Raw genomic sequence first — 27,792 nt, 5'->3', positions numbered from 1 at the left:
TGTTATTTTAATGCTGACAGCAGAAAAAAAATGTTTTATTTCAAAGTCATTTTTATTAAGTAGAACAGTTGACAGGAAATGTGAACCTCTTAGTATCTCCATGACAAGAGAACATTAAATTACGCCTGCATCAAAATACAGTATAAATTACATTTGATCAAAAGGCCTATCCATAGATTAATGCTGTTTTAGCAGAACAAGCAAAGCAACAGCAAAGAATCTTGAGCCGGCTTTTGTTATTATGGATGTCTTTAGCAGGAATGTTGAAATTTACATCACATATCATGCTTCAGACAAGAATGGGTAATGACTAAATTCCTGACGAGCAGTCATTTGTAGTCCATTCATTTCTAGTAGTGCTTAACCCTATTTCCTTTGAGGAAAAAATATTAAAAAAAAGACACAAATTGGCCCTTAAAGGTAACAGAACACAGTCCAACAATCATTTTTAAAATGCATCAGGTACACTGAGACAAAAATAGAATTCAAAAATGAGGTTGTTGGTGGATATAAAAAAAATATAGAACACTCAAATGGAGTTCAGATTTGACTTTGTACAGATACTGGGGATGCTGCTGCAGCACATGCAAACGTTCTTAGTACTGAGTGTATTCCTTGGATGAGACTTTTGCAATGATACGCTCCAACTGTCTCTTTGCTTCACACTGGGGGAAGTTACTCATCTCATAGTACTGCGGGGCAATTTTCACCAGCCTAGGAAAGAAAGCAAGTAAACATTAGTCACAAAAATTGTCTTCACTGTTTACTTGTGGGAGAAAGCTGTTCCTCCATATTCACATGGCGACTACCAGTGCAGGCGCAAATAATGTGATTTGTAATTGTACGAGGTCGTAGAGCGGGAAGAGAAATTGTAGTTGCAGTTTCGCCATAGCCCTACAATGGTGAGGCTGGCATCCCATTTTTATTAGGTCTTACTCATTCACTCTTCACTCTTCACTCTTACTGCTTTTTTCAGTCATTTTATACCCAAAAATGTCAAATTTAAAACTGTTTTAACTCTTTGTTTCCACTCCTTGGCAAAAGCAAACTATGGTGGGAAAGAATAGGTACTGTTTCATAACATTTGATTAGTTGACCAAATAATTGGGAGATTAACTGATAGTGAAGGCTTTCACTAACCACAGCCCAAGTTGTTAAGTGTCGGCTCCAAATAAAACTTTGAATATTGAATTCCGAATAAGGGAAATTCATAGATTTGTTTCTAAACACACATGTCAATGCACACTAAATTGTGGAGCGAGACTTTTAATATAATTTTTGCACAGCTTGATGATGCATTGGAGCCCTTACAGTGTTCAATAAACGAACGCTATATAAACTATAGTGTGTCAGTGGTTCTCCTGATCAATTGTGAGTCATCTCAGCTACTACAGCATACTAGCTAACTATACCTTCATCGAACAAATGCATCATCCCTGGATGCCAGAACTTGCAGAACAGCTCGGTCACCTTATTTAAATTTGAACAACTCCTTTGCAGTGATTATTGGACAGTATGCAGTTTACAAATTTTCATCTCAAGCAATTGGAATTTACAGATAATCCACTGCTTATGCTATTGTCTGTAGTACATGCCCACCAGTGAGTGTGAGTTGTCTCTTGTGCTTAGTTTATTGTAGTAGGCAATTTAGTTCACAGCTTCATAGCATGGCTCAGTGTTTCAGAGCAGAGAATACTGCTTACTTTCTCACAGTATTGAACCCTTATTAAATACTTTTTGTAAAATCAGTCAAATTTTGCTGGGTGGGTATTCACAGTAGCACCAAGTGGATATGCTGTACAAGCACAGAGTAATCAGGGTACAGCGCTCAGTGATGGCGCTGTGTGTTGCTCTTTAAGGCATTTATATGTGCACTAAGCAAACAGCGTTAAGACTTGCGGGCTTTCTCATACAGTCACCCAGTTTCTGAGAATGTTTTTACACACAGGTCTAAGAAAATGTGCAGACACACTCATATAAAACAAAAAGACAACAATAATTTAAAGAAACATTGACTTCTCATAGCCAAAACTGTGTGACTGGGCAGAGACCCAGACTGTTTAACATTAACGTTCACACACACACATCCTAACGCTAATGCATTGTTGAAGACAAATGCTTTGATTTTATTATACAATACATTTTGCAATTACCTTTAACTACATGCCATTCTTGTTATAAATGAAGGTACAACTGAATCATTTATAAGCACACAAAGCAAGCCATGTTAAGACTTGTAAGGTTTATCATATCCAGTCAAGCATTTTCTGAGGACTAAACTGTATTGAAAACATTCTATTTTTGAAGTTTTTCATTCTAAAGACAAATATTAAACATAATGTAAAAAAACACTATTTTGAAGCCAATGTGATGTTTTTTTAAGAACCAAAACACAGGATGTGATTGTGAGCAGAAACCCAAGCCTCACCCTAATGCATTGCTTAATGACACATGCTTTGCTTTAATTATACAATACATTTTGCAGTTTTCTTTACAATTTGCCGGTCTGGTTAAAAATGAAAAGCTTACCACTCTGGTTTGATGTCTGTGCATGTGCGGATGTAGTTTTTGGTGGTGAGTACAAACTCGTTGTACAGCACCCACTCTGGTTTGTGGTCCAGTACAGTGGAGGGGTGCAGCTGTACGACTTGGTTGTCCTTCACTGTCAGGTAGTGGCCGGTGCGCTCTAGGTGAGCAATCTGTTCGCAGCACAAGAAGAAAAGAGGAGCAAAACCAATGAAATCCAGAGACCCAGCAAAAAAAAACATTAGAACATAAATATCCTTTATTATTACTCAATTTACTTTCTGTCCATATTTTAATTATACAAACCCATCAAAACCTCAGAAGTAAATTAATAATGCTTTGATGAAAAAAAGTAGCATGACAGTCTACACCAATTTCTAACAGGCTAGTGAGTGATTTTTCCGCACTTTGTAGACACTTGGTCGAGCTGCAGTGGCGGTCATGATTAACCAAGGCAATCAGTCTCAATAAAGGCCTTTCCAAACAAAGACATGATCTCAAATACTGAACGCTTAAACATGAGCTGCAAATTTGTCTCCAAGATAAAGGTTAATGTTGACAAATATTTAAATATTAACACCATAATTCAACTTGTCAGGTTGCTTGTTTCAGGTAGCCCTGAAAACGGCTTCTTGCAAAACTGCCATTTGTTTCCCTGAGCGAGAAACAAATTGATTTGATTTCTTGTTATGTGCTTAGAGGAAAGCAGCACACGATGTGTATGTGTTTACTTTAAAGCAGCCCTCAGCTACATTTTCAGCTCATACAAATGTTTTGCACAAATATATTTTTCAAATGATCAAATTCAACAAGGGCAAACTTGAATGAGCATCAGATTTGCAGTGGAGCTGGATATAAAAGCTGTTTGCTTAAATATGAAATGTGGCCAAAAATAACAAAGGGGAAAATAATAGTGGCTGACACTGAAAACAAGTGTTGAGAGACTAAACAGCTAATAACAGGCTCACACCACGGGAGTTTTAACATCCTGACATTTCGAAATCTGGTTACATCACACACATAAGAAGAAACTCAAGATATTTTTCATTCTAATCTCAGGCACGCGCACACTACATGATTGGAAAATAATAGCACACGTGGCATGATAATATTGAGATTTATGTGTCAGAGGAAGATGTGTGTCACTTCACGTGATCTCAGATGTAAACACGACAGGAACTGTGGCACAACAACTTGCTATAACACCAACTGTGTGTTGCATCGTGAAAGAAAGAAAAAACACAAAACCAGAACACTAAAGGATTGTGAATATGGTTAGGAAGATATTGTCAAAACGGTTTGTCTGTTGTTAAGTGAGAAGTGGAAGTGAGATTTTTGCTGTTAGTGTTATTATGAGTAGCTATCATTAGCCGCAAGCGCTAGAATCTTTAGCACTGCTTGGCAACAGTGCTGCTCCAGGTGCTTGCATGATTATTATAAACAGTCAGAAGTCTGATATTTATCAGGGTGTTGCTGATCAGTCTGCGAGCAGTTCGGGAGGTTTAGGACTGGATCTATTAGCTCTTCACATTACCAAATAGATTCAGAGAGTTCTCCTTCGATTATCAGAAGGGGAGAAAAAAAACAAAGCTCCTGGAGTCTGCACCAGGCACAAGCTCAACAGCTTCAGCATATATACTCAGGAGCAAAGAACCTCAAAAAAGGAGCCCGATTCCACCGACCTGCATGAAAAAGCCAGTGACCAGCGCTCGGCGGATGTTGATGTAGTATTCTCTGCTGCTGAACTCAGTGCTCCTTCGCGGCAGGTTGAAACGGTCCATGATCCTGGACAACTGCTGCCGTACGTTGTCTGCTGACATCAGCGAGCGGTAGTTGACAAAGTTGTCGTAGCACCACTGAGTGGACTCGTGGTCTGTGTGAGACAAAGGAAAGTTAGATTTGACAGTACGTTAAACAATGTGAAACTTCAGTGAAACATAAATTGGCCCACTCACTTTGTTTAAAGGCGTGGTATACGTTGAGCAGCGTCAGATGGTCTCCGTCGATGTGGGCAAAACGCATCTTGGACTCGTCAGCCACCTTCTTGGCCTCCGTGGGTCGGACGAAGCACTGTGGGACTAAACAAGGTTGGTATAGGCCCCAACACAGCCGCCCATAGGGATAAGTTAAGCAAATCCCACAGAGAGGAACAAGGCCTCAGCTCAAGAGAGGCACAGAGCACTTCACAGGGCACATTGCATTCCCAAGTGTTTAAGGTGGAAAAGGAAAGGAGGGTCAAAGAGAAGACAAGGAGGATGGGTTTCTCCGTCCTGATCCGCTACAGTGTGGCTTTCTAACAGATACAGAAAACTTGCAACAACATGCACCAACAAACGTCCCACCTCGCAGACCTAATACAGTGATGCAGACTCTGGTTCTCCCCTTCTCCCCTCTGTGAACTTACTCCGAATTGCTTAACGTCAAACCTGCTTGATTATGGCTTTAATGGATAAAAGCTGTGTTTATTGAGTCTCATGGTTGGTTGCTGTGGCGGCACCATTCTCAGGTGTACTTTTGCTGCTTACTCTAATGAACTCAGCAAAAACCTGCCATCCTGAAACACCTGCTTTAAGTGCACACCACGTCCAGCAGCTAGTTAAATCCATTTCCCCACTCTCAAAGACCCTCGCACTCCCTTCAAAGGCGTCAAGATTCATCTCAATGAGCAGCATTCTGCTTTGGCAAGCCCAAAGTGCAATTACTGCTGTAGCATGCTGGTGCTGCTCCAGCTACACCTATACATTTTGTACAGACACGTATTTTTCCCCTTCTTCACAAATAATAGCTGACACCACTGACTTTATCCTCTATTTGCCTTGTAGTAAATTTCAGTATGTACTCATTACACTTTTTATAAGTAGACTTCAACATCTGGGGACTGGATTTAGTTGGTTGTAAGTCTTGTTAATGAGGGCATACAATAACTAAATCTAATTTTTGGTACGGTCCATTGTCCTCATGTCAACACCACTCAAATACAACAGGGGTCTAAAAATGCACACACAGAAGATAAAGAAGCTGCTCTGTATATTTCCTTTACGCTCACTGGTCGTTTCTGAGGCATGATCCACGAGCATAGGAAATGGAAAGAGTAGCAGCTTAGACCCACACAGTTGACCAGCTCTGAGTGTTACCTGACAACATGGCAGTGATGGAGAGGACTTCGTTCGAACAGTTGAATTCGCAGCTGGCGATGACCATCTTGGCCAGCTGGGGGTCCAAGGGGAACTCTGCCATCATGGAGCCCAGCTCCGTCAGGTCACCATCGTCATTGAGAGCTTCCAGGTAGTTCAGCAACTCCAGGGCTCGCATCAGGGTCTCTGGGGCTGGAGGAGACAGAACGGGAGAGATGGGCCATTAAAATGTTCCAAGCCCATGGGCAAAACACACACAGATGGCTGATACAGACAATTTGCAAAACTGTCATTCTTTCATTGCAGCAACACTTGAGAAGGACAATTTGGAGCCCTTTCACACACGTGTCAGAATTAATTAATACTCTAGCATTTCATGTTTACATTTAGAACTGAAATGATTGGCTAGTTAACAGAAAATTACTTACTTTGATAATCAATCATATGTGAAAAATTCCCTACACAAATGTGAATATTTAAGAAAATAATCCGTAGTAGCAGCTGTATTTAGATTTGTGTACCTAATAATATCTTCTCCAGCATTAAACATTAGATAAAACTATTCAAACTAAATCAAGGTTAGTCTAACATTTTTTAGGCAAGAAAGTATATGTGAAATTTGGCTGGTTGATCATTTAAAGTATGTTTATTTTTCTGTTTTTGTCCTCACAATCAAATTAAGCTTGCATCAAGGCTGCGCAGTCTTCATTTAGACTAAATATAAGTAACTCCATGAAAACAGAACACACAATGTTCAAAATTTACATTAAAGCAACTAAATGTCAAAGCCTAACTTTTCAAACTGTTGAAAAAACATTCAGGGCAAAAATAAAAATGTACTAATTGAAATAGATTTTTTCAGCTCAGGAATTTGATTCCATGCCATGTGGTCCAGCAGCTATTGACTAAGACATAAAGTTTCTTGTTAACTTAGTAACAAAGATCTGCAGCCTGATCAATCAACAGAGTGTTGGAAAAAAAGAGAAAATCCTAGAAAACAAAGCAGAGAAAACAGAGTTCCATCACCTGCTGTACTCGGACGTTTAATAGACGACAAACGTCAGTTAAGAAAAGACACAAACACTCAAACAAAGGGAAGCTGTTAGTGGGTTTGGTGACAGAGAGCATGAGGCGAATCAAAATGAGAAGGCCCGAGTTGCGCTAGACAGCAACTTAGCGGAGAAGTAATCATGGCAGAGCTCATTTTTCATCCTCCGCTCAGGCAATCCTAAACAACTAATGCAATTACAAGGGAACTTTCTACTTAATGCTTCAACACAAAAGGCTTCCACCGTTTGGTTAAAAGATTTTTCCTCCAGATGCAATTATTGACCTTTGGCTCCCGAGAGCTGAAGCCTAATGACCAGTTGCATGTTAACTGAAAATTAGCTTCAAGCACCGGCTGCGGTGCTCGCTCACTTTCATTTCTCTCAAGTGCTCCCAAAAAATTCAATTTCAAACAGCAGGGAGGCCTTTTTTATGATTAACAAATATTGATTTGGGGCATCAAAGCTACTTTTTTTTAAAAATTCATTTATTTTATACACAAAATGAGTGCTGGCCACATTACTCGCCACACCAGTGGCTTATGTGAGGCTGAACAAAAGGTGAAAATCTGATTTCCAAGTACTGCTAGCATGATGAACCAGTGTGGAAATTCAATCTATACCCAACGCGACTCATCAGAAAGTAAGTATTGACTGCCTCAACACACAAGAATCCGATATATTAACCAAGGGGCCAAATCAATGAGGCGAAAGGCTAAAGGTACATTAAACCACATTGGCTTTGAAAGGTATTTCTTTGGAAATGTCACAAGGAAAATGAATCCCACCCAGCCTAGTCCTTGTGTAAATTCGCTACTTATTTCTTTTGGATTTTCCATTTGGTTGTCCCGCTCACACCGTCACGCCTGTGTTTAGTGGGCGCGGTGGGCAAAAACAGAAATAAACTAGACATTTGAACATGTCACAGTAAGAGGAAAAATCAAGGGTTCCTTTTAACATTTGGACAAGCTCAAATACAACAAACCACTGGCGCTTGGAGCTCATATATTTTCTCATCAGCGAGGCAATGCCTTAACTCAAATCCAGCCTATATGTTGTAAACAAACACCAAGAAGTGGTACAAAATGTTTGCTGGCCTTGTATTACCACAACAAACACTACAGCCTCAAGAAGTCCATCTATGCACCACATAGGATTTAAAACATGCTGAAAAAGACTAACAAAGAAATTCAACAGACAAAATCGTAAAACTTATGTCATGATATCGACTGCTGGACTCTCCAGAGACACTTCTGTGACCTGTCCATTTTCTCAGAGATAGGCCTTTGACACAACACATCAAAATTGATCCACTGTAAATAGATATCCTGAAACCGATCTCGGAACTCTCTCAGACTTAAAGTAGACTTCATTTGTTGCACCCAACTAGCTTCCAGCTTGCTCAGGAGCTACTTAGGAGAAACCTTCTGCCCCGAGTGGATCAAATAAATAAAAAGGTAATCCTCCCCCTTTCCTTCACCCCACTATTCCCAGTTAGACTCCGCAGACAAGGCCAATCCCATATGTTGACGTATACCCTTGCGTTTTGTGAGAAATGTGGGGGTGGGGGTGGGGGTGGAGGTCAGTCACGTTTCACTGGAGGAATATAAAGGGAAGGCAATAGCCGAGGTGATAGCGCTGCTATTGATGTAACCAATTTCATTCTCAAAATGGCGTTTGCCACAGTGGACGGGGAGAGATGGGTTTAATCTCAGAGGTGAGATGAAAACTATATTATGGTGAGAAAAGGGGGGAGGGAGGGGGAGGTTAAGGATAGGGAAAGGAGGGGTGGTCTCTGGAAGATGTAGGAACACATACTCTCCTGGAGGATGCCATAACATAGGTCTGAGTTTTGGCGTGCGTACAGCATGTTTCAGATGTAATAGAAAACAGAGACAGCTGGCACATAAACCGACTGATCAGCTGGAATACAAACTCCACACATCACTCATTTCTCACTTTGAACATCCATAATATAAACTTAAAGTAGACTGCTCATAAAAATTGTAAAATACAACTATGTAGTCCATGTCTGTCAGAGCACATATCCTCAAATCTCCAAACATTCACTATGTATTATTTGATGTCTGCCAAGATCCCTTCTTTGCTTTGTCATTTTTTTCCCCCCGAGCTCCCAAGTGACGCAGCCAACCCAGATTTGATATCATTCATCAAAGCAACACTTCAAGTAAAGGTTGCTTGATTTCAGAACCGTTTGTTCCTGCATTTGTCCTGATTCACATGACGTTAATCAAAACCAATATCATTATCTCAATCATATTTGATATTTAAGTTATATTATGTAACATTTTAGTCTTGGTTGGTGAATGTGTGGTTTAAAACGTGCAGAAAACACTAACAGTGCAGCTGATTTGTCAGGAATAAAAATTAGCAAGTGGCGTATCTGGTTACATTTAGGCATTGGTTCTGATAGTTAAGCTCTGAGTCCAACAAATGCCTGTTTCCTATGAATCCCCCGTGAGTGTGAAGGCAATTTGAGAGTACCACACAAACAATTAATTGCAGAAGGTAAATGCACTGAATGGGTAGTTTAAAACAAAGCAAAGCAACATGCAGAACACTGAACATCGACAAAGGGTTTGTGCTTTAATACCGACCTGGTGGGTCCATGAAGTCAAAGTGCACCAGGTCATCTATACCCAGTTTCTTCAGCTGCAGCACCACAGAGCCCAGATTCGACCTCAGGATCTCTGGATACGTGTTGTCCTGTGGCAGTTAAGAGGCACAGAAGAAGCCCCAGGAACAATTCAAAATGAATTAGTCAGGGTGCTTATTATCTACTCATGCATCACTCATATGTCAACTTGAACAGTGACGCGGAGTCTCGGGCATTCGAAGGGCAATTTAGCTTGTTGAAAAAAGCTCCCCAGCTGCTTGATGTGAAGGAATTAGCCTGTTAAAGTGGAGCATTTGTCACAAGGTGGCTGTATAGGTAACACAGGTTATAAGGAAGAGTGGGAAAGGTGTGGATTAGCACCAGGATCTTGGAGTTATTATTCAGCTGAACTGGGAATCGAGGAGTTCTAAGCGCAAATGTTGCATAATAGAAAGCTTTTTCAGCTAGAAGGCTGCTCAGGGGGAAAACAAAGTGCTCGTGAAACTGCAGAATGAAAGATATGGGAATCAATCATGTGTTTATATCTCGTCCAATTTTTATAATTTTCCAAGTACAGTCTTTCTTACCTGCATTTCTGTCTTGTAAGCTTTCTCTGTGTAAAGGCGGAAACACTTTCCTGGGCATGTTCGTCCAGCACGACCTGCCCTCTGCTGGGCTGAAGCCTTGCTGATGGCTGTAACCAAAAGAGACTCCACTCTGATACGTGGGTTATACACCTGAAAGGAAAATAGATCTGTGAATTACATTTCACAAGTATAAAATAAAATGAATATATATATGGGTAGAAGTTAAAAAGAAGTAGATAAACAAATACCAACATTCACAAATCTAGTAAATATAAGACTGGCTAACAAGAAATGTACAATAACATACACAAAATCCACCGTAGTGCATATATAATCTCTTTTTGTGCCATGTGTATGACTTGGCTCTAGGCTGGTGAAATGTCAGAGGAATAAATAACAGGCTTTTCCATCTTTGCCGCTGTCAGGTGTGCACTGCTGTGTTTATCTGGGGATTCTCAGGCAACAGACGCAGATGATCACAGCTGATAAAGAGTGGTGGGAGAAGATGGGGGTGGTGCGGAGGAAAGGGAAGCTAACCTTTTGCTTGGCAAATCCGGGATCAATTACAAACACGACGCCATCGATGGTCAGGGACGTCTCGGCAATGTTTGTTGACACGACGACCTGCGGAAACGAGAGCACGAGTTAAGACATGATCCACCCAGGCTGTTTAGAGGCACTGAAAAAACCAGAGACTCTGATGCTCGCAATCAATTTCAGGTATGCTCATCAGCTGCAGTCAAAGACAGGGCAAAAAACTATTTGGAGAATTCAGGAATTAAGGTAGTTTCTACTGGCAAAATGTTCAACAAAAGTGAAGAGCTGAATTTGGACTCTTCATTTTAAGTTGTCTTTCAATTTTATACCATGCGGGTGAAGAAGAATCACACTGAAACCGAGGATCGTGAAGTCAGCGTCTCTTTGTTCAGGCAGTGCACAGAATCTCACACAACACCAGGTTATGGGAGAGGAGCGACAGTATTTATACACTTGCATCACGTTGTTTAGCTACGTGGAAGTTCTCTCTGCTATGGAGTTTCTCTTTATTCTGCCATGGGAGGGTAGCGCTAAATTCTCCTTATCTATCAGTGGAGCGTAACTCTTTCTGCCCAAAGTCCCTTGGCAGTGTAGCTCTCTACTTTTCTGCACTTTCACAAAGACCTTTGGCCTCTTGTAGAACAGGCAACATAAGTGTTGTGGTTCCATCTGGACAGTTTACAGTGAAACGGTTGAGGAATCAATAACTCTCAACCTTTCTGAACCCCAAAACCCATTTGTGGCTTTAAGACATGTTGCTTTTTTAAAAAAGTCAAAATTACACAATTTACCAGAGCTCGAAACTAAAAATAGAAGCAATCGCTGGATTTTAAATATTCCGACGGTCTTTTAAGTACTGATCTGGGGCGTGTCTTTTTGTGGGGAAATTTAATCAAATCTAAGCTTAAAATCATATTTCATCAAAATCATTTTATTCTGCATGTCTCATATCAAAATTACAAAAAAAAATTTACCGTCTGCTCTAACTAGATTCTGTGAAAAAAAAAAATGCATTCTTTGGCACAGCTGTGTGGAAGATTAACTACAAAAATTGATGAACTTTTCCAATGAACTGCAGGCTGTGTGCACAGAGCAAATAGGAAACTAGTATGTGAAGAAATAATTTAAAATATAAATAGTAAAATATCTATTATGTGACCTCATTTTTTTTCCTGGATTAGTAACACCTCGGGACACTTGGATAAATGTTGAACATGCTGATTCCATGTTTTTGTAAATGATTTTTGTTTGATAAGAAAACATTTTTTGTCTTTTTTTATGATTTATGACACTAACATTGTTATGCTGTGTAAAAGACATTTCAAAGTCATCTAATTCTAGTCATGGTTGTGGTGTTTCAATAGAGGTGCCGGACTTTGTATTAAGGTGAAAATGAGCCCACAGTGAGTAAAAATGTGATATGAGCAAAGAAAAAAAAGCCCAGAAAGTCCTTGAAAATCAGAGGCATGAACAAAAGGGAGACAAAAGGACATAGACATCCATTTTTCTTACATCTTACAAATATTCTGATGTGAACTAGTTGACTTAAGAAGCTAGAGACGTCACAGTTTGCACACTGTCTAGTGCAGCCCAACAGGATAAGTACCAAAAGAGTCTCTGCAATCCATCTCAATGTGTCATCTACGTATTTGTGTACAGAGCTGGCTTGGGTCCTATCCAGATACATTACATTTCGGTTGTGTGGATGTGGTTGGAGTTTATATCTGACTGTCCCCAGCATGGTTCTGGTTTTGTTGAGATGTCAGCTTCCCTCTCTTGGAAAGCTCTTCCAGAGTTTTTGAAAACCACAGAAAACAGTTGATTTAATGGTTCCTCCTAGGCGGTTGGCTTTTTAACACACTGAGAGCTCAACAATGGTTACCGCTTTCAGTCAAACATCTTTTCTTCCCCCAAATGAGAGCAGCTGTAAGTCCATCATGAGAACACAGTGCATGTCTTATGATATGTGGAACACTGCTGTCCGCGGACATGCCAGCTGTGCATGGCTTGTCGTTGCCGATCGGCAACCAAAGGCAAATGGCACAGTGAATGTTTGCACTAAATTTAGTTCAAGACTTTGTGGAAGTCACTGACCTCACCACCAGACAGATTATTATAGTAGTTCCAATATCACAGTCATTTAGAATCTAATTTTATTCCCTTATTGTCTTTGTACAGTGAAATAGTACAAGAACAGAAAAGGAAAAACAGCATCTAAGTACAAGACCAGTGAGGAAACTGTGAACAACCATTACCCAATCTCAGATCTTCATCTATTACAATTATCCCCTATTGCAGGAATGTCCATGAGAAATGACAGCTGAAAAAAAAAAAACATCCACTGAGTCACATCACCCAGTGAGTCTCTCCCTGTCAGCATCTACACAAACGAGAGGAGAGGGAAGAGGGGAGGAGGGTGAGACGGATTTGCAGCTGCTCTCGTGTGAACTTTGACTGCCGCTAGGGTGAGTTCTCCTTATATAACAGTGGGAACTGACTGGACAGAGAAACCCTTTAAATTCATCAAGGCACTTGAAACTGTGGCGGCTGGGTCGTGGCCCACTCTACTGGCAACTGCTGCTCCTGTGTCATAGCTCAATATGTAAGTGGGCGTTTGGAAAAATGCCTCTCCACACTTTGAAATCTTTTTACTTGCTCACTTGCTCAACACGTATCAAGACAGGAGGAAGCTGGAGGCTGACCTATGCAGTCACTCTGGCGCTGGCCGCCTGCTTCCTTGGTAGTCTTCATGATAAAATGCCAAGCACAAAACCAAACAGTTCTCTGTAGTCTTTGCTGATACAGGTCCACAGAACCAATTTTGCACACTTGACACACTTCCTTTGTAGCCGTGCCTCTTCAGCTGTCTTCAAGCTGTGAGCCTTAGAGACTTTTAAATCCCACCTTTTAAGCGAGGATTTCTCTCCAGCCTGAGAATGCCTGACTGTTTAGTTATTAATGCTAGGGAGGGCCTTTTTTTCCCCCTCATTCAGCCCCTGACCTCGAGTAATTCACCTGTCGAAAGGCACATTCCCCTTAGTATTCCCGTTGACAAATGAAGAGATGGTAATAAAGGCTGGTAAGAAACTGATCAGACAGCAGTATCTGGCAAGTGGCTTCTTTCTTATACATGCAGTTCTTGGCCATCTAGATGCGACTGGCAACAACACTCCATGACAAATGTGAGTTACTTAATTTAGATCAACAACCAATAATAAAAAAGGCTAAAGCCAGAAGGCAAACTCATAGTCTATTTCCATAGCAGGAATTTAACAAAAAACATGATGTTGACATGTCACCTTTATCGTCTTTTCTCACTTCTTCACATCGTCTGATTTGCAGCAAACTCCTGACACTAAATTTGTAATAAATAAAAATCCAGGTACTTCCAGGGGTTTGCTGACAGTGCCATCAAGCATGAATTGTCAGGTAGATGTATCATAACATCACTGAAAAGAGGAGTCCAACAGATACAATGATAATCATTATTCAACATTTGAACTAATGCTTTTTAAATTACTGGAGTGAGCGACTGGAAATGAAAATGTATAAAATGCACCAGAAGTGGAGGAGTTAACATATAACCTGAAAATGTAGGGGGAAAAAAAATCTGCAAATGAAATAATATTGTCATAAAAGTAAAGGGTTGTGATGCATTTAATGAAACAAACTGAGAACTGAGTAATTTCTGTAAATGGAAGACAGTGAGTGGACCAACATCTTTAAAGCAGCTTTAAAGTGTCTGAGATGCAAATTACAGCTTCCACTCTCAACTGAATAAAATCAGAGCTAAAAAACAAGGCAGAGATTTATAATTTTGGACTTTACTTTTCAGATGAGGCGACAGGATATCCAATCAGGTCACCATATCATCAACTAGTCATGTGATGAGTTAAACTAAATCTATGGCAAGGATTGTGATTCGGAATTTTAGCCCACCAAAAAATTGCCACATTCTCACAAGGCAATGGGTTGTTCCTGCAGTGGCATTGTGAAACCAATTACCCACAGTGGCAGCATGGAATTAAAGTAGCTGGCTAAAAAACCTACTGACCAGTGTTTCATGACAGACACTATATGCCAGCGACCAACATCCCAGCAAGGGATGAAAGGCTTGGAATGCCTCAAAGTCCAGTTAAAAAAAATGGATGTTGGGGACACACTCAGTGCTCCAGCAGATGCCACACATGACACCCTCTCACATTTCATGATCATATGGGTGGCCTCATTGACTGCATTGATTCTGAAGGATTATCCAGGCTAGGGCCATTACACTGAACGCAGGCTGGCTCCTTCCAGTCTGTTGCTGCACTGGCTTCTTCATCAGTAATATCATTAGAGCATCATCTCTGCATGTTATTTCTGGGTTATTACCTGCAGGAGAGCTGGTACTATACCTAACACGGGCCATATTTTACATTCCCTGCTGGGAAACGCAGCCTTGTTGACAAATACCTTGAAAAACCTTCCCCTGACACGGGCAAAAGAAGAACATGCCTAGAGCAGCGTCGACATGCCCGCACTCTAAGCTTATTGAAATACATGATTATTGATACGTGGCAGAATCACAAGTGACATTTGAGGGAATATTCCAAACATGACAATGCTAAAAACAATCCTCAAACACTCATCACGGCGCACTCAATAGGAGCCATGTTTGAGACGCTGGAAAGCAAAGTGAGATTATAGTCTTTGTTTGTAATTAGTCAATTCCTGCCTTTGTTTTAAATGATTAAACTGTTCAAAAATGGAAGATCAGTGGCTTTCCAGGAGAAATAGAGCAATGACGAGCTAGCGCTTTATGTTAATTGAGGGGTGCCTAATGCAGTCGTTAACATGCATAGTGGCAGATGTGGTGAACCTTAATTCTTTTTCACTACTTCCTCTTGGGCTGGCTTGGATGACATCTCTGCATTTTTCACTTGATGAGTCGCTCAGTCAGACACTGAAGAGAAGCACATTTGCTTCAAGCACGCCAACTTTAGATGCCACCTCGACCAATTCAACAAGCACCTGACAAATTGATCCCGAGGAAAAAAAGAGGACATAAACTGTGCAGTTCTGAAGCTAAAAGTGGATGCTGGGATAACAGTTCCGATCACCAAATTACACGAGAATCACAGAGATGCTGCTGAATAAAGTAATACCATCAATATTCAAGAAGCTCTCTGCTAGCAGATCATTTTTAACTCCTGGTTCTACCACATTAGATATACAATTCCTTTTCAGACATTAGATACGTAATATTGGTGAATTCACAGGCCTGTTGCAGTGACGGCATTCGGTCATTCAGACAAACATCACATTTACATTAATGTTCCTTGTGCAATATTTGTCTTACATGCAAGATCGGACAGTACGTCGAGTATAATAACGCAAACAAACAAATGCTGCAACTATCAGCTCTGTCAGCTTACATGTCGAAAGTGAAGAAAAGAACACAATGTGATGTGCAATTTGATCCTGTCTAAGTATTGTGGATCAGTAAAAATGATAAGTCATTAACGAAGTTACTTATATTGTTCCACACGCATAAATGCATTCAACTTTGGAAACACCAATATGAATCCTGCTGCTGTCTGATGTTGCAGGAATAAACTCAGAGTAAGGACTTTTACAAGCAGCCAGAAGCAACAATGTTAACTTTAACTCATTATTGTTTGTCAAAACACCTTCATTACTGGCAAGTCCCATTAATTTGGTCTTCATTCTAGTATGTAGGCTAAAGAATTATACACATTTCAGTTTGGAAAAGATGTTAGGCAAAATGAAAAAGGTGTTTTGTGATTTGTGCACATGAATTAGTGCTCTCTGTGGTGTTTTTTACCAAATACTGGTGCTAAAATGTGAAGAAAAAGTCAGAGTGAGACCGCTATCCCAAAGTCATGGAAAAGTTACCAGGGTGCCAACACATTCCAGTGCTGTCAAATTAACCAAAATCATCAAAACGGGGGCTACAAACTCACTGCCAAACAGGTGCCACTGACAAAGCCAAGTAAGATTAAAGGATGTCCCCACAAAACCATGGCCAAGTTTCATGTAAACATCCATTTGAACAGCAAAGGCAAACACTGGGAATGATATTTGAACTTTTGAAAAAGATCTTATCCAATATTGGGTAATCAAAATACTAAGAATGCTGAGCCTCTTAAGCCCAAGCAGCCCGCATACAGCTCACCCAAACAGAAAGCCTGAGGAAGATATAAGACTTAAGACAGTAAAGGGAGAGGGGGCTTGTGTGAAATGCTTGATCCAAATGATGGTAGAAAACCCTGCTGGAAGTAAAAAGTTGACAAAAAAAACTGCATTATGTGTCAAGCATTACTTATTAAAATGACAACTAAATGCATACTTATTCACATTGCTTAGACGACTACAGTATAGGCACAAAAAACAGGTTGAATTGAGCGTTTTTAAAGTATCACAATGTGTTTAACTTTGACAGCCCATTAATATTTTCACTGCTCATATGTCAGCCTGATCTGCGTCAATTAGAGGGGTTGTAGCAATGAGTCATTCATCAACACCGTCCCCTATCAGATGTTTGGGGGTGAATGTTTGCTCGTTCACTGGCAGTGATGATATTCCGATATTCTGTCAGATCCCTGGCCAACAGTGTGACAGTGCAGGTGGTGCTGCTACTCTGGTAATGAGCCCATCTCAATGGAAACTGTCACACACAAGAGAGGAACTCTGTCGCATCTGTATCAATGACAGGATCATTCACTCCTCTGAGATTAAGTGACTGAAGAAAGATTTACAACGTGCAGCAAGAAAAGTCCTGCTTTTGGTCAGCTCGTATAATGCGCACCTTTCACACGGTTCCGGACAGCAAAGGTCTTAGGCCTCCTCTTTGAGTAGCAGCAGTGCAAATGTAGTGGAAAGATAAAATTGACTGAGAATGCAGTACTTTCCTCAGGCTCAGAGGGCGTGAGTAATACCCCAGTTATAATTTAGAGCAGAGAATCGCATGCTGACAAAAGCAGCATATGTTGTGTGAGTCAGTTCTGCGCTAAAGCTGAGAAAGGGAAAAAAGTTTCAGTCCCTACCTTCCAGCTCTCTTACTTTACCCACCTTATTCCCCATCTGGCCTTTCTACACCAACTGCACTCAATTTCTCTTCACTTGCCCTCTCCCCCTCAAACTCCCCGCTTCAACCTCCCCCTCTGTGTTTTTATAGCAACAGGGCAGCTATACCTTCCTTCCAATGGCACCATTTGGTTTATTGGGCGGGGGTGGCTCAAAGATCTTCTGCTGCTGCTGTGGAGGCAGCGTCGAATACAGCGGGATGATTTTGATATCGCCGACATCAGGCCCCAGGTCGTCGACTTCCCTCTTGATTCGCTTGCAAGCTTCATCAATTTCCTGAAAGATGGAAACACGACAATTAATCCGGGCGCCACTTGTGTATGCAAACACCAAAATCAAACAGGTTCTCAACAACACCTGGATAAACAATGGCAGTGAATGTGGATGATAGGGGAAGGCAAGAGGAGGCAGCCGGGGAAACTGTGGTTCCCCGCTACAGTACATTTGTTCTAACTATCGCTCCATCTGACGGAGGAAATTAAACCTGGACTGCAGTATGCTTTGCTGAGCTCCCTGTGGCTCTGTTGTCAAATGCAGCAATCATGGAAAACATGGACGCGCACACTCAGAGGACGCACACACACAGAGCCAGACAGACTCAAACAAGGTTCATTATTCCACAGTGCAGTATTGTAGGGGGGAATGTGATATGAGACTGCAGCACTGATGCATAACCAGCGGCAAATCATGGCAGATCAGTTTAGCGAAGCTGAACGTTCTAGAGCCGGTGGGCTGGCAGACAGACAGAGGCCCTGAGTAGCAGCCGGAATAAGAAAGAATGATAGCGAGAGCAGCGTTAGGGCCCATTCTCCAAAGGCTTATTAGAATACAATATTAAATGTACTAAATATACATATTCCACAGGCCCCCCGCCTCACTAACAGGAAAAGTTGTTTTATTTTACCCACCTCCAGACACACATACACGTTTTCAGTTCTTCATTATTACTGAAAGTTGTTTCAGGAATGGGTCAAAACAACATTTCATGTCTAAGCAACTCCCACTGTTCCGAACCATTTTCCTGTTTTTCCCAGCAACAACCACTTAATCCTTATGAAGCTGCACTTACTATATGTGTCACATTACAGCCTATACTGTTGCACCACCTGCAGGCCCAAGGGAGCAATGCAGCCTCAATGAAGGCACGGAGGAACAGGTTCTTTGATTCCAAAATTATTTTCTGCTGTGCTTAGTGTCACACAAATGGCTACATCACAACCTCTCATGCGTGCTTCTTTCATTAAGTCGGCCAAGAAAACGGCACACTGAAGACATTTTTTGTTTACCTTCCTTAAAACATACTGTGCTTAAATTAGTTTCAGCATGACTAAAACTGGCTTAATTTGTACCACTGTGTGAAGCCGCACTTGCCTTGACATGAGAAACTACTACAGTGATGTTTCCTGTTTTCCTTCTGGACTGCAAGTGTGTTATTAGCCCTGTTTGTCCCCTTGTTCATCGCATTAAGTCAAACCCCGCTGATGGCCATGTGCGTCTTAATCAACACACTGACAAGTGGAAAACGGTAAATCTGAATGGATTGGTAAAATTAGCCTCAGTATTAATAGCCTATCAAGCCTCTGGATGCAGCAGCTGCCATGGAGGAAAAAAAATGGACCTCTTTGCCAAAGCGCTGAAAGCAAGCTGGCTGTCTGTCCCTTAGGGACATAAAGACAGAATGTGTGTGTGCGTGTATGTACACACATAGGGGCAGTTGGCCAGTGTTGGGAACCTGTCCACCAGCTCTCCCTGCGACCCCAGAAGCAATAAGCTACAGCCAAGCTAATAACCGACACATTTAGGGACTCCTCTTGACTAGCAAACAACCCCCCCGCCAATCCTCATGTTTTGATGTTAGCTGCTGAGGGGGAAGCTTAAATATTAGGACTTATCTTTGCTCGACAGCTGTGATAAGTTTCGACTTTCTTGTTTGGAGTTGGTGCTTCAGTTCTATTTGTTTGTGGAAGCAAAAAATCTCACAGAAAAACTGTGGAAGAGAGAGGAACACGGTCCTGTGCGCTTGCTTTCGTCTGTTATAAATTAAACCGTCAGATAAAAAGAGTCTATGGCTTTGCTATGGATCTGCCTCCCAATCATTAGTCTACATCAAAGTTGCTGGGAGACTGAAGAGGTTAAGAAGCGCTCGAGGGGCGTGCTGCTGCACCCTTTGAACAACCATCTCTGCCAGACCTACCACACATTAACTTCTTTAACCCAATTACGAGGGGGTGATAATGAACTCACCGTGGGAGTGCTCTCAGTAATGCCTGAGCTTGACACAGTGCGGGGGGGTGGAATATAAATCAACAAATTACATCTAACTGCAAAAAATCTTTAACACATTGCCTGCAAATATCCCAGACTTTTCTGCTCATTCATAGCAGTGACTATTAATGTTTCTGGCCATCCGAGCAGCTGGGATACCACTAAATCTAAAATCAATTACCAGTCCTCAAAGGAGACCACTTCAAACACCGTACCTCCAATGACTTTATCCTGTTTGTAACAAGCCACATATTGATCCTGCTTTGAGAAATAAAAAGTGACGTAGGTGCTCTCCAACAGTTGAGATAGCGTTGAGTGACAAATAATTGCTGCTAATAAACAGCCCGTCACAAAATGTGATCAGAGAAGCCACAGCAACATTTGTATTGATGAAGAGTTGGTATTGTGCAACAAAGGTGTGAATACTACAATCAAGTCCAACATGTTACTGCAATCTCCACCAGCTACATTCTCCTTTACAGCCTCAAGTAATCAAGTTTATTGCCATGGATGTCTAAAAGCGGTACATTCAAATAAAATGGAAGCCGAGGCAGCTACATTTGAGCACGCATTTGATTGTGCAGCTGCGCTTTTAAACATATATGACAGTAAACCTGAAGTAATCATGTGGTATCCAACACCATTTTGTCAAAGTGCTCAGAGAATAATCACACCGACACAGGCACTGCTGGATCCGACAGGCTTCTCCTGTCCAGTGATCAGGAGATTGAAACATTTGTGGATGCTTTTCTCTCTCTCTCTCTCTGTGTGTGTGTGTGTGTGTGTGTGTGTGTGTGTGTGTGTGTGTGTGTGTGTGTGTGTGTGTGTGTGTGTGTGTGTGTGTGTGTGTGTGTGTGTGTGTGTGTGTGTGTGTGTGTGTGTGTGTGTGTGTGTGTGTGTGTGTGTGTGTGTGTGTGTGTGTGTGTGTGTGTGTGTGTGTGTCCACCCAGCTGTGACCAAATTCATCACTTTGGGCATGGACCCTGCCCTCCATTACACATCAGTGGACAACATTTGCAGTGAGGGAAAAAAAATAATAAATGACTTAATTTCAGAGATTTGTGGGAAGGGCAGAATCTGGGTCACTCATTTTTTTTTTTTTTTTTGCCTTTTCCCACTCAGTGCACAAATCCTGGTAGTTCCCGAACAGGCACAGTCACAGCATTAACATCTATCAATCTGAGGATTAATAATTTCCTGTGCAGAGAGTGCACGTGTGTGGGCTCATGACACCATATGACTCATCTGTGTAATTAGATTAATACGCAAACTCTTTACTTTGGAGATGTGTGAAAGATAAAATCGACGAATCATTTCCATTTCTGTGAAGCGCAAATATCAAACAGTTGCTAGTTCGAGCTTCTCAAATGAGAAAGGGAGGATTTACTGCACATTTATAGCAAATTATATAACACTGTGTTTTGGACTGGCCATATTTTGGGCTCTAAAAAACTGTAACTGACACAATTTTCTGGCATTTTAAAGGTAACAAATAGATAGCTATAATAATCATTACCTGCAGGTATGCATGTATCTGACAACAGTGTCTCGAAAGATAAAAAACCTGTACAGAACAGCACAGGTAATCCATGACACAGCGTCATTTTAAGTCTTACCTCCTGTCCAGTGAGGAAGAGCAAAAGGTCCCCTTCATCCTCCTCACACATGTGGATTTGGATCACAGTGCGGATGGCGGCTTCGAGGTAGTCCCGCTCTGGTTCCGGCGTGTAGAAAATCTCCACTGGGTGTGTGCGCCCGGGGATGGTTAGAAGCGGGCAGTTGTCAAAATACACCTGGAACTTGCCAGCATCCAGCGTTGCACTCATGACAATGACCTGAACGGTGAAGGAGACAGGAGAGAGAGAAAGAGAGAGAGTAAGGTGTGACAAGTTTGTGAAGTGCAATGTATTCATAAAAGAGGTGAAAGTAAAGATAAAAATAAAAGTAAAGACAGCAGAGTGTAAATGACTGCAGTGATTATGGGAGTGAGCACTCAAGTGAAGAATCAGTTAACATTTTATATGGCTTGATGATGATTGGCGATAAGGACACATACTAAGTAGATGAGGGTGCAACCAAATACAGGATAGATGAAGAGTGCAAAACCCTATACAGGAGGGATAATGGTCTGAATTAAAATTTAGGGTGAGGGTGCTGGCACGAACCCAGGTTGGTGTCTGCAATGTAGAACTTGGCATTACAATCCAAGTCACTGACCTACACAGAGCTATGACAGTCCTTGTTCCTGATGTTGGGTACACAATGTTCTCTCCAGAGTCATTAGATAGAGTGCATTAGGATTCTGATGGGAAACACGTCTCCCATTTTCAATCTCAAACATTTTCAGGGGCCAGCATCCCTGCATTTCGCTTTACGCTCTGCAAGACATCATAATTGCTCTTAATCAAGGCAAATTAAACTTTCAAATTTGGTAGGCGATAGGGATGAAGGAGATAGAGGGTTGTGGGTGGATGATCATTCCCAATAACCTAGACCTCATTTAACACTCAGCGAGCAACAATCTAACCTTTGATTCCACACTGACAAACAACTAGTCATTATCCATCTGCTTTATGAGAATTATGTCTGGCACACTCCAGCCTATAAAACTTCTGCCTGCCTCTAACGCTCCCATCCACGCAGACATGTTTCTGTTCTCCTCTTGGTTGGCTGGCTTAAAATGGGGGATGACTCTGGGAGCAATCTCCACTGTTGCTGTGGTGCAGAATAGATGTGCTTTTCGGAGTCTAACAGCAGCATTTCAACACATACACAGCTGTCAGACACAGGGACGCTGTCGGAAAAATGTGACAAAAGAGAGGAGTGACAGAAGAGGGACATAAACACTGACTGCCACTGAATGTATCCTGGGGGGGAAGTAATATTTAGGGCTTGAACAGTGCTTTCTAGGCAAGAAGAGGGACACATTTGTGGAAAAAAATGCAATGACTATAAAGTGGGTCTGAGCAGATAACCATTTAAAAACTTACACTACCTGCAAAGCAAAATGAATCTACCTGCTTTAAAACGCACTGCAGTACCTGATCTTGAAATCAAGGCCAAAAAAGACAAATGCACTGAATAAACTGAATAAACTCAGAGCTGTTTTTTTTACCTTCAGGTCAGACCTCTGACGGACCACCTCCTTGAGGACCCCCATGAGAATGTCTGTAGCCAAAGTGCGTTCGTGGGCTTCGTCCAGAATGATGACACCATAGCGCTCCAGCAGGGGATCATTCATGGCCTCCCGCAGCAACATTCCATCTGTCATGTACCTGAGTGAACAAGAGAGAAGCAGCACTGTGAGGACAGCCATGACACAGTAAGGTTTATCATCATGTACAACAAATGCATTCATCTGATAAAACCTGCTTTGAATCAACACCAGTAATAAGACAACTTATTATATACTCACATCTACAAACTGAACAGCGCAAAAATGTTCATCCATGTCGGTTACCACGTGTTATTTATTGAATGAACTGAAGAGGATAACTTGTTGAAGGCTCTTGTCTAAACATAGCTGTAGGCATTCATAAAAGGAAGGACAATTTTTGATTTTCAAAACATCCATCTTACTTGAGTACAGTCTTGGCCGAGCTGCAGTCCTCAAACCTGATGGAGTAGCCCACCTCTTGGCCCAGCATGACATCCATCTCATCCGCAACCCTCTGGGCGACGCTCATGGCCGCCACCCTCCTGGGCTGGGTGCAGGCCACGGCTCTCTTTGGTCCCGGCACTGAGCGCACCATCTCCACACACCACTGAGGGATCTGGGGGACAGCAGACATGTTTTCAAATGAGCAAAAAGCAGCAAACATGAGATATTATACTAGAATGAGAGATTTTACAATACGCTTTAATACAGTTCTATGTCCTGCAAAGCCATTATCGATTAATCTCGCTGTTTTCACCGAAGGTATGCTCTTGCTTGAAAACTGCAGCAGCTGGCTGTGAGAGGCTTGAACGAAAAGTCTTACTTTCAGTCTATTTAGCTTTACGGTTTGGATGACTGCCCTTTAGAGATGATTCAAATCTTATCAGTCTTTGAAATGTCAACCAATCAGAGGTACAAAAATGGCAATGACTGGTTTGGAAGAGATAAACATTACACAGACAATATTAAAATCTGTTATTTGCACTTACAGGACCTGACCCTAATCAAAGCAATACATTGGGTGGAATGCTCAGTCGGACTGCATGATTAATTGCATTAGAATTCTGATTTCAATTATTTAAGCTGCAAAGTAATGATAGTTTTTAATTAAAAATTGTGAGAAAATGTAGAAATGTGTCTACAAAGTGCCAATCTTAATGCTGAGGTACTTAGTGATTTTTCTCTGATTTTTATTCACATTTTCTTTCATTTTTGGGTAAATCTAATTTTAACAAAGATTATTAATTAATAAACTTAAATGCATCACCGGTGACCTCATGACTAACCTTAGAGATACAGAAAAGTAGCTGCGTCCTTGATCAACATATGTTGTGTATGTAAGCATAACTGACCACATAAACATCTTTTCTGTGCAATTTAAAAATAGACAATTATTTTCTGGCATCTCACAGCAGATTATACCACTTCATTTGAGAAGTGTTTTGAAGATAGTTTATATTCACCTCAGGAAGAGGCAAAGACCCAACTAGTGATTTACTCTAATCTTCTCACTTGCAAATTAAAAAGAAAAAACAGAAAAAAACAGACAGCTCAGCTCTTTTAAGAACTCAAAAACTTAACCACATACTGGGAATCAACTCCAGAAAGAAAATGTTTTAAGCACGTCATCTGTTCAATCCACCCTGTTTTTAATGATATAATTATACCAATTTTAATCACTGAATTTCAAGCTTTCATTTCATGTGACACATTTGAGTCAATTCATTACAGAAAACGTATTTTTTGGCTGCGACCGCTAACTGCCGTAATGTAAAAATGCTAAATATTCTGCCTTTTTCTACCTGCGTGGTTTTCCCAGAGCCGGTCTCTCCCACCAGCACAAAAGACTGGTTTCGCATCAGGATGTCAGTGAAGCTCTCTCTGTACTCCCAGACAGGCAGCTGCAGCCGCTTTTTGAGGATCTCATAGTAGCGTGGCGTGTGGGGCAGGTTGGTGAAGGGGTTGATCTGCTGCTGTAGGGGAGGCTGCTTAAGGAAGCCCAGACTGCCTGCAGCTGGCTTGGTGGCCACCACAGATGACTTCACATCTCTGTCCCTGTCACGGTCTCTATCTCGGTCACGGTCCCTGTCCCGCGACCTTTCATCACGGTCTCTGTCCCTGTCACGCCTGTAAGAGGAAGATGCATGAGGTCAAGATGCGATGAAACACTGCCACACAAACAAACCAAATTAGTTTCCAACAAAGCCACAAAGCGCCGTCAAATGGATGCATGCGCAAAACTAACAGAGAAGGCACAACATGGAGCGAAATGCTAGGCCATGTCAAGTTCTTCTCTTAAAAATAACATGAAAAGGTTACTGCACATTCTTGTTCACGGTGGCAAAAAGCAGTCTAATCAAGTGTAGCATGCAAAGGTCATGAATAAACTAATTGTCTGCAGCGATTTTTCTCTTGTTGCTGAGAGATATATGTAATAGATTCAGACCATTTAGTGAAGTATTTATATCCTCACATTAGCAGTGTTGACTGAAGAGTATTCTCAAACTATACAGCTAGCTACTGCAGTGAAGCTGACTGCACAAAGGTCAAACGCTGGTGTGAGTGCATGGCAAGGTGTGAATGAGTCTCACTTTAGTAGTAGCACTGCTGCATCAGTTTATGTGTGGTAGGGCAGAGCAGCTGATCGATTTCAAATTAAAAGTGACAATCTGAAACAATGAAATTAGCAAATCACAAAAGCTGCAATTCAAAATAAATGATATCGGCATGTCTGCAGGTTTGTGCCCGTGTTTTCACAAATCCATCCCTTCCGCCATGACAGGTTTTAAATCTATTACACAGTGAATATTAGGGCTCAACAATTAAATGATCTCAAATTGTAAATGCAATTTGAAACAATGCAGCAAGCAAAATGCAAAGGCTGCGAGTAAGAATATCTGATGCATGGCTATTAAATCACAAGACTAATGTTGCAATTCAGTTTTATTTAATTTGAGCAGAGTGAAGCTTTTAGGAGTTGTTTAGGCTTGCCCATTGATCAATGTATACTGCATCATCCACCACACTCACAGTGTCATGGCCACACTACACACATTTAGCAGCACATGTAACCCAGAGTTTAAACTATTGGGTTCAGACTATTAGATGTTTTTCTCAAACATTTCAGCCCTAGTTGGCGATATTCCTAAAGATAAACTCAGTCTAAATTGAATATTGGCAATAAGCTTGTCATTTCTGGTACATTACAGATGCACAAAAACCCAAACATTTCATATTAACATGTGTTCACATATTTCATATAAATACAACACAACCCCATTACTTCTTAATATTTCAATACAAGCTGCTGTTTTTGTTAGTTTTATAGGGTACAATAGGTGAGCTCACTACTGGGACTGGGGTATATTATTAGGTTCAAATATTTGAATGTAAGCTTCTTTAGCAATCATGTCCTTGACTGTGTAGAAGCTGCATTCTGCACATCAGCGCTCATCTCTCTGCACTCTGAAGTGAAATTACAATAATTCACACCATGCACTGTTTATTTAAGCCCATGAGATGTCTCTGTTATGCTTCACTATTCCATAAGGTCAAATGCAGAGCAGGAGCAGTGACCCTGAGCTTGTATTTTCAGTGGCACTTCACAACAGACGAGCTGGGGCGCCTCAGCCTGAGTCCTCCAACTTATTACAGTCTTGTCTCATGTGAATGCACTGCGATCCAGAAATGATCCGGGCTTCTAGAAAAGTGTTGTGATGGGACACGAGTGACATCTGATAGTACTACAAGCATTAGCCAGGCTAATTAGCAGCCCTGTGTGCCGCTTCGACACTCATTTCCTGACTCATTCTTGAAGCGTCGCATTGCTATAGCAACCAAGAGTTCATTATGACATGTTGTGAATATTATGACCTTTCTGTTAAAGGCACAGCGTTTAAGCTAGCACTGGCTAGCATGTAATATTAGCCACGTGTAGACCAGACCAGGTCGGTGCAGGATAACTGTCTCCAAAGTGGTTAGCTGGACAGTGAAGCTTTATTGTCTTAACAGGTGCCCTCTTTAGTTTGTTAGCTTGTCAATAATAACCACGCGTTTCCCTCCCCGCTGGTGCAATTTGCTAGCTAAATGTGTTAAGAGTTAGCGAGGCTAGTTAGCATCAATGCAACAACAACAAACAGCCCATAGCAATCAAAATCACCGCAGCAGCTATTAGCCAAGACTAGCTTCACATACCCATCGGAGCACCTCTTTTTACTCGACGAATAATCGTCACTCAGATCTAAACGATGTCGCTTGGACATCCTGCCACCGCTATCGGTCCAAACAGTGGCTAATTATTCCATGCAGATTCTGCCCAAACCGTTAAACACCGGCAAAATGGCGACCGGAAGCTCTTACCTCATCATTATTATTCTTTTGACAAAATGACTCGAAAGATTTAGAGGGAGAACCGTTACAGACTCCTGCACATGCTGCGTTCCGTCAAAGCCCGTCGCGGTGCCTGCAGATACGATGCGGTGGTTTGGGGATGTGGGGGAGGATACAGGAGGTCTGCCGCGTCTCAGCCCCGTCGGGATGATCTGCCCGCCAAACAACACACACACATACATACATAGACATAGACACACACACAAACACACATAAACACACACACAGCGGCGCACCTCCAGCCTCGACCTCCCTCTGCGAGTCTGTGGCCCGTCTCAAACAAGTAGCATCCCGTCTGAAAATATTCTGTTTCTTTATATATTAAGAAGTTTAAAATCCTCTAATTTATAATATAACATAATTTCCCTGAATTAGTTTACATGTAAGGCTTTTTCCCTGTATGTTACCAGCCATGCTAATCTGTAAATAGATAGCATAAATATAC

At 41.4% G+C, this 27,792-nt stretch overlaps 1 protein-coding gene across 2 annotated transcripts; it reads right to left on the bottom strand.

Annotated features, from left to right (window-relative positions):
• Positions 1 to 33: 33 nt before the first annotated feature.
• dhx15 (DEAH (Asp-Glu-Ala-His) box helicase 15) lies at positions 34 to 27,487 on the bottom strand. 2 transcript variants are annotated; one of them, XM_023277817.3, is made up of 14 exons: positions 27,318 to 27,487; positions 24,761 to 25,085; positions 23,381 to 23,574; positions 22,917 to 23,076; positions 21,418 to 21,636; positions 17,645 to 17,812; positions 10,448 to 10,534; positions 9,911 to 10,060; positions 9,325 to 9,433; positions 5,661 to 5,852; positions 4,482 to 4,604; positions 4,209 to 4,399; positions 2,530 to 2,699; positions 34 to 714 (listed from the first exon to the last, which is right to left on the bottom strand). In XM_023277817.3, the coding sequence occupies exons 1-14, from the start codon at positions 27,323 to 27,325 to the stop codon at positions 597 to 599; spliced, it is 2,214 nt and encodes a 737-aa protein (XP_023133585.3). In that variant the 5' UTR covers positions 27,326 to 27,487; the 3' UTR covers positions 34 to 596. The 2 variants fall into 2 exon arrangements, with proteins under 2 accessions (XP_023133585.3, XP_023133584.2); XM_023277816.3 differs by lacking the exon at positions 27,318 to 27,487 and adding an exon at positions 27,153 to 27,309.
• Between the last annotated feature and the right edge of the window lie 305 nt (positions 27,488 to 27,792).

The sequence above is a fragment of the Amphiprion ocellaris genome, chromosome 23, assembly GCF_022539595.1.
Source record: "Amphiprion ocellaris isolate individual 3 ecotype Okinawa chromosome 23, ASM2253959v1, whole genome shotgun sequence".
NCBI lineage: Eukaryota > Metazoa > Chordata > Actinopteri > Pomacentridae > Amphiprion > Amphiprion ocellaris.
The sequence above is the reverse complement of the archived record's forward strand: the minus strand, read 5'-3'. Positions and strand labels throughout refer to the sequence as shown.